At 37.5% G+C, this 18,499-nt stretch overlaps 1 protein-coding gene across 15 annotated transcripts in view; it reads right to left on the bottom strand.

Moving 5' to 3' along the window:
- Positions 1–18,499, bottom strand: part of FRYL (FRY like transcription coactivator) — a 245,331-nt gene that overhangs the window by 15,938 nt on the left and 210,894 nt on the right. For all 15 annotated transcript variants that reach the window (XM_070614997.1, XM_070615000.1, XM_070614999.1 and 12 more), the window contains 8 exons: positions 17,592–17,789; positions 16,013–16,174; positions 15,810–15,884; positions 15,300–15,476; positions 11,562–11,765; positions 9,336–9,503; positions 4,058–4,308; positions 934–1,141 (listed from right to left, as the gene is read on the bottom strand). In XM_070614997.1, coding sequence (XP_070471098.1) covers positions 934–1,141; positions 4,058–4,308; positions 9,336–9,503; positions 11,562–11,765; positions 15,300–15,476; positions 15,810–15,884; positions 16,013–16,174; positions 17,592–17,789 — 1,443 coding nt within the window. The remainder of the gene's footprint in view (positions 1–933; positions 1,142–4,057; positions 4,309–9,335; positions 9,504–11,561; positions 11,766–15,299; positions 15,477–15,809; positions 15,885–16,012; positions 16,175–17,591; positions 17,790–18,499) is intronic.

Below are 18,499 nucleotides of genomic sequence, written 5' to 3'. Positions count from 1 at the left end.
TTATACAAATAGTTAATGTGTACCTACATTATGTGTAGCACTGTTAGGTGTTATTAATTTAAAAAAAAAAAAGGCATAAGCCACAATCCCAGACATCAAGAAACTTACCATATCACTGTAAAGAAAAAAATATACATAGAAAACCAAGTAGTAATGCAAAAACCACAGAATCAAATAAATAAATGCTCCAGTTAATGAGCACCAAAGAACCTCCCAGAGGGAGACTGGAGGTCGGAGGAGTTGGGAAAGCCTCAGGGAGCACATGTACTTAGCTGGGTCTTCCAACATGGGCAAACTCTGCTTAGGTAGGGCGGGAAGACGGTAGGTAGTTCAGAGGATAAGGACTGAAATGGTGGTTTTTCTCTGTGCCTTAGTTTCTCTGGCCACAGAACGTTAAAAATATCTCTACATTCCATAGGTCTGTTGTAAGAATTATCTACTTAATGTAAAGCATTTAGCATAATGCCTAGCAGGTAGTGAGTAGTCAATAAATGGTAGCTCATATTATTCTTATTTTCAGGGTTGGGAGCAACCTTAACTAAAATTTTTAAGGTCTCCACACAGTAACGAAAGTGCCAATGAATTTAACACTTTATTATAAACTGTTTTATGGTATTGACTGTGAGCTCGCTGAAGGCAGGGACCAAACTTTATATTTCTTTGGCATCCCTGATGGTGCCTAGCATACTGCAGAAAATTTAACAGATGTTTTGAAATTCTAGTAATTACCTTAGGGGAGATACCTGTACTAGTCATTATATAATGTATCAGCAATACTACAATGTCAAAATGTAAATTTAAATAATATCATTATCTTAGGAAAAAAAATCAGTGGAAATATTAATATTTGAGATACTGATTTTAGACCCCCCCAAACCCATAATTTTATCAGGTAACTATAATATGAATTCAGAAACCTTAAAGCTCACTGACCTGAAACAACCTAGAAAACACATGAAAAGTAAACACTGCACAGGATCCGTCAGTGTCAGACAGCATCTGATTGACATGGCAGCGCCAGGCTTCTTCTTCATCATCATAAGCTACTGGCTGAAAAGCGGCTATTATGGCAGAAAGAAATGGGGACGGTAGAGGTGATGTCTGTACTTCTGGAAAACCATCTTGTTCTTCTTCGTCTTGACTGTTAACAAAAATATCACAGTAATCATAATACTATCTCAACAGACTCAATTACTTAAAACAGTTTGGTTTAAGTCATCCACACACACACACACATTTATACACACACACACACACACACACACACATTCATACACACACACACACATTCATATACACACACACACATCCATATACACACACACACATCCATATACACACACACACACATTCATACACACACACATTCATATACACACACATTCATAAACACACACACACATTCCTATACACACATTGATTTAGAAAATGTACGATAACCTAAACTGTGTAAGGAAGCATTAATAATCAGATTTCTGTGTTTTTCTATTTAGCATCTTTGGTATTAGAAGTCTAATTTCACACGACTACCTTGAAACAACCCAAGTCCTATAATATGCCAGCACCATGGAATAATTTCAGTAACTTCTGTGAATACTTCAGATTAGAATGCTTGCATTTTAAATGGTCAGTTTTGGAGGTTTTTATTTGAACAGGCCCAAACTGATGATGAGAATATTTAAAAAGTTCTGGGCATGTACTTTTGTGTCACAGGCTGTGTTAGGGGCTCTCTATGGATTGTTTAGTTCAATCTTCACAGCAACTCTCTGAGGGTTTGGTACTACATTTTCCTGATGAGGGAAAAAAAAAGGTTCAGTGCGGTTAAATAATGTGCCTAGGTTATTGGGTAGGAAATGACAGAATCAGAATTTGAATCCAGGACTATGAGTGCAAACCCAATATTAAAAGCCATGACATGATGCCAGCTCAGCTATTTCATGAGTGCACATGTGTGCCTAGCAGTATAGCAGGAACAGATTGGACTCAAAAGAAACACAAGACCTAGCCATCTTCTTTGAAGAATTTATAATCCCAACCATGAGATAATACAAACAAAAATGGAACAATGAAAAAAGACGAAGATGTATTCGGGTTGGACGTTCTAGGAAGAAGGTGTAACTCTGAGTCTTAAAGATGAAGACGTGTTTGAGTCAGAAAACTCCATAAAAAAAAGTGTTACTCAAGGTCTTAAGATTGCATGTTTCACATTATAAGATAGCTCTACAAGGCTTTACAGAAATTATGGAGCATTTCTTACAGAAGAGAGGGATCTGAGTAAAGATTGGGGGAAAAAATCAAAATAAAGCCGACATTTGAAGTGAAAACTTAAATTATACCTCAAAAAGATTAATTTTTAAAATGTCATTGTGGCGACTAATTTGAAGAAAGTGTATCCTGTGAGCTTGAGTAGATGCCTCTCTATTTAGGAGATGCTCTATTCTACTTCAGCTTCAGTACTTGCCAAAGTCAACTATGTGGCTTCAGCCTTTCAGAAAGCTAAAGAGCTGAATATCCACCTCCACATCATTTCTGGCATCCATGAACTTGTGTATGATCAATGAATGAGCGAGTGACTGCAAAGGCTACTGTCATATCCAAATCAATAATAGGAACAAGGTGTGTCACCAAGACATGTTGTCAATATCTCAATGTACACTTTCAAATATAGGTGAGCATTCTAGACACAGAGAGTGAAAAATTTCCTTATGTGTTGTATATGTTAAAACTCTATCACCACTTGAAGTATAAATGAATAATTTTTATTGTAAGAGTAAAACTCAAATTCTTGATTACTAAATATTAATTTTTGTATGAAAATAATTATCAAGGAGCTTCAAATTGCTGAATAGGGAAATAGACTGAGAGTGCAGTAAGTTAGATACCTTTATAAAGTACGTTATTTTGAGCCACAAATATTTATAAAATTTAAATAATAATAAAAGCAAAATAGTAGATAGTAGATTATATAATTCTAATCACTATAGAATTGTTTGGTATACAAGTTTCACAGCAGCCACCAAAATTTCCTTTACAAACTAGATGTCATAATTGGTTATTCAACTCAGTTAGCTCATGAGTGAAGAAACAGTCCTCTTTGGGAATTCTTCATACTTTGTGATAATACATTTTTTATTATTATTATTTAAAATTTTTTATTGCAGTAACATTGGTTTATAACATTATATAAATTTCAGGTGTACATTGATATATATATCGATTTTTGTGTAGATTACATCATGTTCACCACCCAAAGACTATTTACAATCCATCACCACATACATGTGCCTAATGTGATGATAAATTTTGAATGTGCAGAGCATAAACATTTAAAACAGGACTGAGAAAATTATCTGACTACTAAGAAATCATCACTTTTGCCCATTAAATGTCTAGCTTTAAAAATCTGACCATTGATAATGAAACTGTAAAATAATTTAGGGATATAGTTCAGATTTATTCTGACATCACAGAAGTTCATCTTATGATTCTGATACTCAGATCTGGCCCTGGCCCAGAATTGATTTTAACACCTGGCCATTAGGCATTTTGCCAAGATCGATATTTGGTGTGCTTCCCAGTGTAGAATGCCATTCACTAGTGCCTTGAGAATGGCCTACTTGTTTTTCTTTAAAAGAATGTCACTAACAGAAATGAACCCATCATGTTAAGTCATTTTATCTTTAAAAATGAAGACAGTATGGGGGTGGCCCCGTGGCCGAGTGGTTAAGTTCGCGTGCTGTGCTGCACGCGGCCCAGTGTTTCGTTGGTTTGAATCCTGGGCATGGACATGGCACTGCTCATCAAACCACACTGAGGCAGTCAGTGTTCCACACACCACAACTAGAAGTACCCACGACGAAGAATATACAACCATGTACCGGGGGGCTTTGGGGAGAAAAAGAAAAAAAATAAAATCTTTAAAAAAAAAAAATGAAGACAGTATGATTATGGACTAAAACATACACACATAAGTAAACTGGAATCGAGGGTCATATTTGGGAGGGAATGGCATAGAAAATATCACTTCATTATAGTGTTTGTCATACTGTATTCTCACCTCGACAGTCCAGAGAAATCGGCTTCTTCTTCTTCACATCTCTCATCTAGTTCTTTCAAAGCTAAGGTCACATCCTCTTCACAGATGGACTCGGGGTAGCTCTCAGGAGCGAGAGGCTCTGGCACTTCAGTTTCCTCTAAATCGAGAATTCCTTGACACACAAGAGAATCTTGCTGTTCTTGAATTATATATGACCCTTCATCTTCAAAGCTTGTAATAACCTGTTCCTCCTTTAATACTGAACTGGTATCCTGTAAAACAATCGTATTTTTTATGGACTTTACAAACTTTAAAAAAAAAGAATTTTATCAACATAGAAAAAATGATCATTGCCAACAACGTAATCTATTTTATTAAGTAGTCTTCATTTACATAGTTTAATTTTTGGACTTTGTGGACTCTGATTATATAAGACTGTTTTTTAAAAAACAATACAAGGTTTTACAAATTTTGAAATTAAAATGTATCACCTACTGCCACATAAAAATAGCAAGGCGACTTTTTTTCTCTTAATAGACTTTAGTTGTTTCCTTAGAAATATATCCTTTGGTAAAATATCTTCTCTCATACATACTCTAATTCTACATTAGTAGAATTTTACATTACTACTATAAAATTCTCTCTTATTTGCAATGTCATTTCTTTCATTATACCAAAACATTATATCCAGTGAGTTCTGGATATAAGAGGAGATAATTCAAAATGGTTAACCTGCTGGTCTTGTGTTGCTGCCATGAATCAGGAACAGGTCCTGACCAATCAGGAGGATGCTGAACTGAAACAAAGGCAGCCTTACTGGTATACATGAGCTGAATACTTGTGATGTAAGAGTTGCTTTCAAGTCATAAGGCCACAATAACTCATTGCAGGTTTGAATAATGCTTCATCACCGAGTTACAGTTCAAGCTCATTTATCAAAAACAGTGACTGCGTTCTCCTAACCCTCAGCAAATGATAATGAGAATGTGTGTTACAGTGTACACTCATGGTTTTACCTTCCTATCCATTGTAACATTACTGAAGTACGGTTGCTACATGCCTGACATGGAGTAGAAGCCCAACAGATATGGGTTAAATAAATGAACTACCACTATTAAAAAAGAGAAATACTTCTAAGGTGTATATCGTGACAGTATCAATACTAATTTTAATATGCATGTATGGATATTAGTTTAATCAGTTTGAAAATAACCACTCATGGTCTCACAGTTTTAGGAACAAAGATCAGCTTCTTTCAGTACTTAGACCTAAGTTACTAGTTAGTTGTACAGTAGTTTCTTATCTCTTTTTCATGAGTAAAAACCGAATTTTCTTTCCAAAATATGAAAAATGAAAGAGCCCCTGACCTTAGACCAGCCTGGGCCTTAGTTTATTCATCTGTAAAATTCATCTATAGTCATGCATTGCATATGTCATTTTCGTCGATGATGCACCGCATATATGATCGTGGTCCCATAAGATTAGTACCATACACCCTAGGTGTGCAGTAGGCTATACCATCTAGGTTTGTGTAAGTGCACTCTATGATGTTCACACAATGACAAAATCACCTAACGACATATTTCTCAGAACGTATCCCCATTGTTAAATGATGCATGACTGTATAACAAAATAAAAAGAAGGATTTTGACCAGATTCTGGGCTGAGTGGTCTGGGATAAATTAATAACTAACTACACTTGGTTTATAACCTAATAATGGGGTTAGCCTAATATGCAAATGACAATAATATATAGTAAAGTATCGTAAGTGTAATGTCAATATCAGCAATATACAAGGACTACTGGTACTCAAAGAAGGGAAAGATCACATCTGGTTGAGGCAGAAGACTAGTCTCTTTGGAGGAAACAACACATGATGGGCTTTGACAAAGATAGGGTAGCAATAGGGTTATGGATGGAATGTTTTTGTTCCCTCAAAATTCATATGTTGAAAACCTAACCCCCAATGCGATGGTTTTAGGAGGTGGGGCCTTTGGGAGGTGATTAGGTCATGAGGGTAGAGACCTCGTGAATGGGATTAGTACCCTTATAAGAAGATGCCAGAGGGCTATAGAGCTCTTTTCCCACCATGTGAGGACATAGCAGGAAGACAGCGTTTGCTACCAGGAAGCAGGCCCTCACCCAGAGTGAATCGGCTGGCACCTTGATCTTGGATTTCCTGGCCTCTAGAACTGTGAGAAATAAATTTCTATTGTCGATAAGCCACCCAAGTTTACGGTATTTTGTTACAGCAGCCAAAGCTGACTAAGACAGATAGTATTTCAGGGAAAAGGAATGAGAAGATGTCAAAGGCACAGAAATACTGCAGGAAAACACAAAATGGATTAAGGGAACATTGGTCTGGAGTTAGTTAAGCAAGGAAAGCAGCACACTCTTGCATCCTCACAGAATTGCACTTCTTAAATAATAGAGTACAATCATTCCTTAATCACTCCAACAGCTCATGTTCAATACATCCTATTTAAGGTTTCCATCTGAAATTTTCCTTTTTAACGATCTGGCCATGAAAGGCATAAGTATTAGTTATTTGGAAAGACAGTTAACGTTACAGTCCTAGAGACACATCTACACCTAGGATTTTTATTGGTATTAATTTTTCCTTCTACGGCAATTTGAACATACCATGTTGAAATAACCCACCAAACTTTACAGTGTCTTGGAAGTGGGCCCAATAAATATTGTTTGATGAATGAATGCCCCATCTGAAATAACACAATTTCCCATATATATGGAAGTTTGCATTAATTTCCAATTCATTTCCAATAATTATGAATTATTTCTGAGAAGTAGTTTATGCACTATGATTAAAGCTATTTTAATAATAAAAATTAAAAGATTTCCCCATTTGTTAATTAAATAAAATTAAAATACACGACCATTAACCACACTGCTTTTGTTAAGAAGGTATTTCTAGTATCAGTCTGCTGTTTACCACTGTTTCTAATGAGAATGTCTGTTGACCTTTTAACATGCTATGATCTAAACTAGACACAGCAGATTAGATTATTAACTAGTAGTTACTGTTCACTTTAACAAGCCTCCCAGCAACTGAAAGGACTATAGTCTACTTCAGGTGCATCTCTAAGTCCTGTCAGTTCTCTCCTGTAACCACTTCCCATGCTCACCCGCTGGGTCTTAGTTCAGGCCCCCTTTATCTCTTGCTAATGTTCTTCTAGCTTATCTCCACATCCCGGCCTCCTCCAGTCCACCCTTCTTCACACCTCCATCACAGAGACTTTACTGAAACACAATCAGACTGTAACCTTTCCCTGGTGATAGGTGCCCAGACTGCAGGCTCCATGTGGCAGGTACCAGAACCTACTTTCCTTTTTCCACAAAAAAAGCTGAGATTTTAAGAAATAAACATAATCAGATCATAAGCTTCTTCTGCTTAAAATCCTCCAGTGGTTACCTGCTGTGTGGCTCATAAGACCGACCTTGAGAGCACCTTGGCCATCCCCATCTCCTTCTCCCTCCATCGCTCATGTTCACCGGGCTCCTGCCCCCCTGGCCAGCTTGTCGTTCTTCAGATACACCTCTGCCTTTCTAACTGCTGCTTCCTCAGCCTGGAACGGAGTTCTTCCTCCACATCTTCAAGGGTTGGCTCCTTCCTGTCACTTAGGTTTCACCTCAAATGCCACCCTATCCCACCTTCCCCTTCACCAAGTCCACCTTACTGTTAGATTTTCTTAGTATGAATAAGAAGATGATCACTTTCTATTATTTATATTTTGTTTTATCTGTTTATGATGTCTCTCCTACTAGAATTAAGCTCCGTACAACCAGGAGCCTTTGTCTGTTTCACACAGTGCTGTAGGCCTGGCGCCTAGAATAGCGCCCAGCATGTGGTAGGTGCTCAATAAATACTGGCTAAGTGACTGAATGCTCGTATGCCCTGTATTCCCATCTAGGTATCTGGTACAGTGCTTGTCACAAGATAGGTATCTTTCGAAAGAATGAAAATTCATGACTTCCTCTCTTATCAAGATGAAGTCTTAGTATGGCACGCAGGGCCCTCCATGTCTTAGACCCTGCCCATCTTTCCTCTTGCTCTTCTGCCTTCTCCCATTTTAGTCTCTAGAAATACTGAATTTCCTGCTGTTACCTGAACATACCATGCTATTTCACGTTGTTGTGTCTTCCCACATGGAGTCCCTCTGTCTGGAATGTCCCAGTGGCCACGAAGCCTGTCCTTTACCACCACCATCCCCAATGCCCAACTGATCAGTCTCTCCTCTGAGTTTTCACAAAGCCTTGAACATGTCTATTATTGAGTTTCTCATATGGACATGTACTGCTTTTTTTTTTTTTTTAACCTTCTCTGTCTGCCTTAATAGACAATGCACTCCCTGAGAACAGGGGTCATACCTTCTTCATCTTTCTAGCACCTGACGGAATGCCTGGCAGCTAGTAAAATCTCAATTAATATTTGTGGAAATGAATTATCCAAACTTCAGCCATTCTAGCGTGAGCATTTAAAAAACTGCCAAAATGCCTTCATTTCAAAATATGTCTGCTTACTGTTAAAAATGTTAAATACATTGCCGGCTTAATAAGAACATGAGAATTCAACTTCCTAAAATAATCAGATCTAATAACTGTTTAATTTGGTTAACACTGAAAAAATATAGTATTTTCCTACTACTTACCAAGCCATAATGACACAGCTATAGCAATTACAGTTAGGAAAAAAGTATCTATAATAATCTTAAAAGAAAAACACTAAGAAAACTAATACTTACTTATTTTTGGTCAGTCATTAGCTTGGAATGTGGCTTACTTCTCACAGGTCTTTCCAAGAAACATAATACTAGTAGTTCCAAAGTCTTTTTAAAACGTTTCATTTAACCAACTGCTAACACAGCTGGCCTGAGGTTTTAATCCCAATCATAGCATCAATCACATAAACCAAAACACAAAGCAAAGAGAGAAGGAGAAACAAAAGCGGTCCTTCAAAGAAGATACAGCGCCACAGATGATGCTCACCATCCCCAGAGAAGCGTCTATACATTAAACTAATCACATTCTGCAACTCAAAATGCTCATTAAAAACACTCAAGGTTATTTTTAACCTGTAGGTCATTTCCTTAATCCATCAACTTTCTGTATCATCAGATTTGACTATCTCATCTGAAACAACCCAACAGGTTAGAAATACTGGAAACAAATCAAATAATTAGTGTATCAGATGAAAACTCTTTTGGAAGAAAAGCGAGGGATGAAATAGTGCTAAAAGGAGCCCAGATTGGCCATGCACCAGCCCCCAACTCTCCCCACCTCAGGCAGCTGGCTGTTAGCATTATCTAGAGAAGCCTCCAAAGTTGGGGTCTCATCTCTGATTTGAAGCACTTCTTCTGTCGAGACGCTGCCAGTGGAGTCTTGAGACTGAAGAAGTAAATCCGGATGGTCTGGCATGGTTTCATCGGCAGCAGAATCATTGTTTAACTAAAAGGAGAATACAATAAGGAATTCCTTTATGAGTCAGGGATGGTCACTGAAGCATATTCTACATCATAAGATACTTTGGGGGCTTACTTATAAAGAGCTTCTTAGACTTCATAGGATTACCTCCCCCGACCCTTTAGTCTACCCCAGAATTGGTGCTGTTAATGCAGGCAGCTAACCCATCAACAGAACTGAAACATCCATTAATATAGGTTAAATTTTGCCAAACAAGAAATAGCCAAGTGGAAGAGCTCTATGTAACCATGTTTATCTTGAACTGAAATTCCTATCTTTACAATGTTTTGTGTTTTCAGTTGGTCTGAGGATTTGTCAGGGCTCTTTGACCTCCCTGTGGCCTCAACGCCAAGCAGGCAGCGGATTCTTAAGAAGCAGCATTAATTCGGAGGCAGGCACGTAAGTCTCAACAGGCCATTCACTCATTTAAGCAAAAATCAATACCACAAAACTTCAATAAGACAAAAAGAATTGGGACGATAAAGTTGTTGTAATGGCAGTCCATCATTAGTGGGTTTATAGTCTTTAAAAACTAGTTGTAATTTAATTAGAAGAAAATATATTACAATTTTTCCTCTTTTAGGCAAGATTATAAATTTTTCATGGTCAATATTTGACATAAGAAATATCAAGTTTATGCTTCAGAGTAGGTAAAGGCAAAAACTAACTGTTTTCCCTCTGAGGAGGAAGCAACTTAAAATTCTTTTTTACCTCACTACCCTTATGACTAGAGCTGGCTTTATAAGGAGACAGTCAATTCTGCCCCAAGGCTCTCAGGAGAGCTAACCTATATTAAGCACTTAGAGTAGGCTAGGTGGCTTTCCTCCTCATGAAATTCCCATGAGGCAGATACCACCAGGAGCCCTGTTTTAAAGGAGAGGTTAGGTAACTTGACCACAGTCACACAGCAGGTTGGTGGCCTGATGCCAGCCTCTGAGCCCATAGTCTGGCTCAGGGAGGGCCTGTGCCTCATTCAGTCAGTCACTATTGCCAGTAGCTCAACCATTCCTTTAAATGAAAACACTCGCATGGACACCCAAGCCTTAGGTGGCATGGATCTGGGGGCAGACTGCCCGGTTCAAATTCAATTACCTGCTGCGTGTCCTGGGACCAGAACTGAAATAACTGTACTTACTTCGTGTGGTTGGGGGCAGAGTTCTAGTGACTAATCCATGTAAAACAGCTTGAACAGAAACTGGCACATCTTAAACACTCAGTGAGTGATAACTATTGCTATTGTTATCAGCAACGGCTTATCATTTAATACTTAAATGGGGAGTTCGTTGAAAGACATTGGGCAACAGTGAGATGTCAAAAACAGGAGAGATGACAGGCAGCCAACCACAAGCTGACAACTTGACATTATGTCTAAAGCCAGCTCAGCCCCCGCCATTCAACATCGCCACTGTGTAACTGTAGCTGACACCTGGTCTACACTGGTTGCTCCCTTACCACATGTATCATGGTAGCTATTCCATACCTTCTACGCCTTCTCTCTCCTCATACTGCCATCTTGAAGTTCCAACCCACTACCCTGCATCTTTATCCTTCCTCTCAACCTCACATTTCTGAAATGAAGGCTACTCTTGCAGTCTTCATTTTCTCATTTTTCACTCACTCTTTAAATCTTTGTCATCTAGCCCTTGGGATACAAGTCAGAACCCCCATATCAATGACTTGATCTTGAAAGAGACCAAAACTGTGCTCTATCTTTGCACATCAACTAGGAAAGAAGAGCGGGTAGTGAATTAAGTATCCTTCAAGATGAGGGCCTCTGATTGTGCACAGAACAACCGCCATGACGAGGAGAAAAGCAATATAAAATATGTCTTAGCTGCTAAGGGGAGCACAGTATCAACAAATGTTTAGTTCTGTCATGAATAATAGAATACTCCATTACAGCTGCAATTTTGTATTTTCATTTCAGTGTGTGCATTTTAACCAAACTGAAACGAAAATCAGAAAATCAAGAAACATTAATGGCCAAGTTGGAGGTTAAGAGGAAAACAAGACCGACTGTCACCGTATAAAAAGGTAGTGTACCATCTGCGTGCGTGAGAGTATCTGGCTTGCAGTGAGGGCCGCTTCCTCTTCTGAGGACTCATCTGTATCCTCCTGGTTTGTCAGGTTCAGGCTGGGCGTGCTGCTGGAGCACTGGTACTCCTGGAGGGATGGAGTGTCCCCTTTGTCAATACTGTCCAGTGAGCGCCTGCGGACTCCCCAGTTGAAATTGTCCATACTTTCTCCCTGGAAATGTAAGACATGATTTCTAAATCCTCAAATACATGCTTATAAATATGGTAAATGCAATAACACTAGGAAAACATACACTGAGATGAAAGATACTTAATGCATCGTCATAAGCAGAGTTTCAATCAGCCCTTCAATTTCTTGAAACGGTTAAAACATCATTAAATATTTATACTTAAAGAGATCAAAATATTTGGTTGATAACCTATTTTAACTAAATAATTTTCTTAACTTCCTATCTTGTATTACTGGGGACCAACTAAATCTACTATCTAGGCCATTTCTATTCTAACACACAAACACAAATGAGACTACCAAGACAAGTACGTCACAGACGACAACAAAGAAACAATCCACAACACCAGGCTGCAACTTACCTGCAGCTCCTGGTTAGCAAAAAGGAAAACACACAGAATTAGAAAGAACGAAGACAAACATTTAAATATACGCTACACTTTTGGGGAAAATTCTTTGTGATTTCTCACACCCAAAGACTGATTCAAGCTCTGGATTAAGCTTTGAGCAGGAAGCAACATGTGATTCAAATTACTTTTTTTATGCAAAATATATTGTGAAAAAGTCAGAGACAGACACTTAAAACAACATTTCTATGATACACTTTGGCAACACAAACTCTAAGAAAATCTTCAAAATTTACATAGATTGAATACTTGATACAAGGCAAAACTGACTTAAAATATCCACACTCAGTTGACAACATACAGGGTCACAATTATTTTAGTCTGTAGGATGGCTCTGGCTAAATCCAATGGTCATTTTTTACTATAAAATAATTTAAAATCAAGATTACAGCTATCAAAACATAACCTTTGCCAACTTCCAAAGGTCAAGAGGAAAATACGACAAATTTCTATTTCACCCCAATAACGGATTTATGTAAATTATGTTTCTGTTATTCTAAGCTGATCCTCCTTTTGTAAGGATATAATTCTTTCTTAAGCCCTGATATGACAAATCACAGTGAGTTAGCTAGCAGACTATGATTTATTAGTGTTCCTTTACTCAAGAGGGATTGTTCAGAATAGAGGTTTTCAAATCTTTTTCTTTTTTTTATTGAATAAAGCAGAGGAATACTTATTTCAAATAAAATTTAAGATGCAAGTCAACTGGGCAAAACTGACAAACAAAACCAGAGCTGCTCTGGTTAAAAAAGGTGGCCAGGAGGTCTGCCCATTTGGCCCTTGGATCTTTCCCTGTTCTCAGGGTATCCTAGAAAACAGGGCTCTGCAATCAGGGTTTGAAAAGCCACGTTCCTAAAACATTTCAAATATTATTATGTAGCATAACACATAACAATGGCCACAACACTCGATATATATTTGGTGAATGAATGAATACACACTGTGGGCTTTCAAGGTTAGGGATACTTTGGAAGTGTCATTAGAATTAATTCATTTATTATTTTGTAGCAAAGTATTTCCTGTTACTATGTTTTAAGCACGACTATATTTAGGTTTTAGAAAATCTCTGTCATTTGATTTGGCCTAATTCTTAGGCATAAATTAGCACCACCTTCCCCAAATTACGGTGACTTGAATCAAAGACAGGAGGATAATAAGCGTCTTTAATTCAGTCTACGGTTCTATTTAAAAGCCACATTTATTACTACTGACATTTTAAAGTACTGGATGAACTTGGAAGCATTTACAGTGTTCTTAGAGAAAAAAAGCAAACAGAAAAAAATAACCTTACCATTACAAAAATGTCAAGAGCCTGCCTTTGGAAATTTTAAATTCTGAACTGAAAAAAGCAAGTAACTACAGAAGAATTTCGCAGCTGCTCATGCCCTTGGGGCAGGGCCGCAGGTCCCTTCAACTCATAACGCTTTTTTGCCTGATTATGCAAGTCTAGCCTGTTTCCTACATGTTTTCCAAATTGTGGGAGTGAAGTCAATCTTAGAGGGTGGTGACTTGCCCTTTTTGAAAAAAACAGAAACGAAAAGAAGAGAATAGAAAACATCGATATGCATGGCATAGAGTAAGGATGCATATTCTTGAATTTTTTAAAATGTGTGTCTATATATCTACATGGATGTGATATAAAATGTTATTAACTATGAATTACAGTCAAAAAAAGTTTAAAAGCCACTGCCCTATAAGGTGCTGAATAATACTTGTTCTTGGGCTCCTATGAACCTGTACAACTGTGGGAATGTATAAATGGTTAACTATTATATAGGAGCCTTCTAGCTCATATCTGCAGGGGATGCCGAAGCATACAGGAGGCCCTCCCTAAACTGGTCTCCTATCAACAACCAACAGTGTGACACGGCACAGGCCATTACATTTCATTCCTCCGCCTCACCTAGTAGCACTAAAGGAAACATCCCTTCAAGAGAGTTGATGAATGCATACGAATTATATGAGTGTTTAAATTCTTCGGAGAGACATATATCAATGACATGGTATGGATACTTGATAATAAGGCATTTTGGGCTCCTCACGTATAGATATTTGTAAAAGTTTTAGAATGAACATTTTTTGACCTATTTGACATAAACTTTCTAGCTTTAGGAGACTGTGGTTTATGGGACTGACATTAGCTATAGGAATTCATTCTGAATAGTCTAAGACAACCAGGGCGATCTATTCTCTTTGCCACAATGATTGTTTTAGAAATTGGCACATGTGCCAGCTTGGGCCAATGAGATATGACAAGTATGCTAAAAGCATTTAGGAGAACAACTTCTTCACTTTTATGAGAGCGTTTCTGGAAGCAGCCCTCACTTCCTCTGACCAGTACTGTCTGTGGACATAACCATCTCGCCACTGTCTGAGCTGACTGGTAGAGAAGGGCAGAACCTAGGGAACTACAGAGAAATAACCAGAGACCTCACTGAGCCATATCTAAATAAGTAATAACTCCAGATCATCTAAATTTTGTGAACTAATAAATCCACTTTTGGTGTTGGATTTTCCACTTAGAAAGCATCTAAACTGACACAACTATCAGTTTAATTAAACAATCATTTTAGAGGAGAAAGCCCTTTGGGCATGAAATGAAGTGAAGCATTTGAGAGAGCTGGGTATGTCATAAAGAAGAGAGTGGTGAGGAATGTCATAGGAAGAACCTCAGCCATTTGCCATGGGAAAGAGTTCTGGAGAGCCAAAGCCTTCTTAATCATCAATTTAGTAGCAGTGTTTAGATTTATACTTTAAAATTGTTTGATAAATTTTAATATAATTTTTTACTATTTTGCTGCACATTAATTTGTATAGCTCATGTAAAACAGGATCTAAGTAGATCCTAAATTAGAAAAACACTTGTGAAGAAATCCATTTTTTTTACTCTATAGTGTTAAAGATAAAGATGAAAAATTAGATTTTCCTCTTATTTCAGACTTATTCTGCTGTTGACTAATTATACTAATCACATTCAGTTCCCAACTTAGATGTTGACCTTTTTGACCTTACACTGACTTTAATAAGGGAAGAGTCTATGGTCAAATCCTTAATTCTCATACAGTTGCAACTCTTCTATAATACCCTAACGGAAAGCCCATATCCTTACCTCTGCATCTTCCAATTCAACATCTAAAAAGTCAAAATCCTTAAAAACACCAAACTGTTGTTCACTGCTATTATCTTCCACAGCTACTTCTTCCTCCTGAATTATGTCTTCTGTTGCAGAAATTAGGCTAGTCTGCTGGTCACCGACTTCCAGATCTTCATTGGAGGAAAATACAACCTGACCCCACCAGAGGGGGAAAAAAAAAAAGGCCATGCATCAGCTTGTCACTCTGCACACGAGACATCAGTGCCCTGAGAACCACTGCCGGGCATATCTGTCAATGAATCCAGAGCTTTAATTTGGTCTTCATGTTAACATCTAACTGGCTGAATACTTAATTAGCAGAGCTGCCAAGTGTCACAAAGACAAGTAATATTTTTTTCATTCTTAGTTAATACCATAAGTGAGGTAAGTCAGAAAAAGGTAAGCAAGGAGACAGAATAATTTCCATTTCTTCGTGGACTAACATGATTTTTTTAAACCTTTACACATGCCTTCCCGATTACTCACAGATGGATTCTTCGGAAGGCCAGATTCTGGACCACAGAGAGAAAGCACATTCATTAGCTTTTCTCTTGTTCTTCGCTAAAGAAAAAAAAAAATTCAAGTGTTAGTATTACTGATATAATAAGATAAATTCTCGAGTGTTCACACAGACAACAAAATTGATTCTTCTATTCCATAAATATTCATTTTGATATGCTTTTACATACCTGTGATAACTGTGGCCTTTTCCAGCTGACAGGGACCAAGGCATTAGAATTCGAACCCGAAGAAGTTGAAGAAGTACTTCTAGTAACAGCAATAACTTTCGGCTTCCCATTTCTTCCGGCTGCGCTATGCTGATCACCATATTTATTTCCAATAATTGGGGTCTACATAGAAACAAAATGCCAGTGTCTGACTTACATAATTCAACATAAAAGGGTTAATAGTGTATCAATAATGACATTTTTTTACAAACAAAAAACAGCATAAGGAGAAAGATTACTTAGCACGAGGCAGATGTTACAAAAATCAAAGGTAATGATGTCTTTTTTTTTAATTAAGTGATTTCACTTTTTTGGAAATGAGTCTCTGAGAAGACTATCTGAGAGCTTATTCCTATTTTAAAGATAGATCTGCTTTCTTTAAGAACTACCACCTCCGGCTTTCCCCCCGTGGTTGTAAAATATATCCTGTTTGAGAGCTCAGAAAACATAAAAATTATTTTAAAAAATCACCAGTAATCTCACCACTCAGATTTAATCTCTGTTAACATTCTGCTGTTTCTTCAATGCATATTGTTAAGTGTGCTTCAGTAATGTGCTTTCGCAAATATTAAAGATAAGTAACAACTCCGAAGAGGAAGATATCTATATAGTGTCTTACTACAAATCTGATGTATAATACTTCCAAAATTATTTCGGTAAAAGTTCTATGATGATCTAAAACTCACTTATATTTATTTGGCTTTGTGAAGTGTCTTGAATTTTCATTTGAATATTCAAGCTCATTTGCATGTTATACAGTCCCTTTATGATCTGGTTCCTGCTTATCTCCCTAACCTCAACTTCTCCCACTCCCTCCTGAACTTCACACTCCAGCAAACTGAACTTCCTGTTGTTTTCCAAACATACTGTGCTTTTATGGACCTGTGTTTTGGCACATGCTGCCCCCTCTGCATGGAATATTCACCAAGCTTCTCAGGTCTCAGTTTATTTTAGCTTTGTTTTTCCTTCCACAATTTCAACTAAAAATCCTTTAAGAGTTCCTACTGCTTCAAGATAAAACCATCTTGTTACTATGGCAGGCAAGGTCCCTGATCTTGCCCCCCTTATGCTTTCAGCCTCATCTCTCATCACACTCTACCGCCATTCTCTGTACCCTGCTTCCGTGCTATGGCAGTTTCCAGAGCACCATGCTTTCTCACACTTACAAGCCTTCATTCACACATGTTGCCTTTTCTTGGATTTAATCTCTCCTCCCCAAATTTCAATATATGCCCGTCTAGGGTTATTTATCTTTCGACACTCAGCTCAGATTAGATGTACATGCTATATATTTCTATAGTACTTCTAACTTACTTCCAGCCAAAGCACTTACCACAATGTTTATTTGCCTATTTCCCCAAGAGACTGTAAGCATCCTGAGAGTAACCCTTCTCCCTACCCCCACCCTGTTTTCTCAGCACCTACCACAGCATCTGCTACTGAGTATCAGCTCAATCAGTGCTTGTTGAACGGGAGAATGAATAAATGAACAAAAGAAAATTTCTAACAGAACACTTGTATCAATTCCTGAGCGTCTTACCTCAGATATATCAAAATGAAAATCTAAGGTCTTCCCAGGCAACTCCTTAGAGACATTATTAAAAATCTTAGTGAAGGATATTTCCGGGGAACCTATGTCTCCTCCATAGGTCTTGGGAATATCGCTGGGCACAACAAGACTTGCAGAGCGAGACACCACGAGTTTTAATATGTTAAGGGCTTCCTTCCAATAAGGACTCTGGTTTAAAAAAAGAAGAGAAATATAAAGGTTACAAATACATTATTTACCTATGAACAAAATTTAGTGTGGACTGTAGACAATGAAAATACTGTTTCTACAAAAACTCTTGAAAACTATTCATTTTTACTTTGAGGTCCTTCACAGAGGGTCTGAGTTACAAAAGGAAAGAAAACAAGTTATTATTTGTGCTGTTAGATTTACAAGTCCCCAAATACATAATAATGCTACCAATTCAGAATACTTTGCATTTCTCCCCAATGAGCGCTTTATAAATACTATTAATTTCCAAAGTCTGATACCGTCATCTGGCATTAGTGGTAAACAAAGGGGTTGTGTACGTGTCAACTTTCTAGATGAATGAAGTTTATGGCTTTAAGACTCTAAACTTTAGATATGTTAAGCCTTGGACATAAACAATTTTTAATGCATACTTTCTTTTTTAGACATAAAAATATTAAAATACTAAAAACATTTTAGATTTTTCTTGATGACCCAAGCCCCAAATAATAAGCACAAACACTGTGCTAAAGAGATGCTCTCAGGGATTACTGAGTTGCATAGGGTGAGTTTTTTTCTCCTACCTATATGATGGCTATGTTTTTTGAGTTACTGTTCTGCTTTTAGTTTTGTATATTTCTACCAACATAATTTAGGAATGATTTACATGACAGATGTATATATGGGGAAGAATCAATGTCTAATAAAGA

Source organism: Equus przewalskii, chromosome 3 (assembly GCF_037783145.1).
Source record: "Equus przewalskii isolate Varuska chromosome 3, EquPr2, whole genome shotgun sequence".
Classification (NCBI taxonomy): domain Eukaryota; kingdom Metazoa; phylum Chordata; class Mammalia; order Perissodactyla; family Equidae; genus Equus; species Equus przewalskii.
The sequence above is the reverse complement of the archived record's forward strand: the minus strand, read 5'-3'. Positions and strand labels throughout refer to the sequence as shown.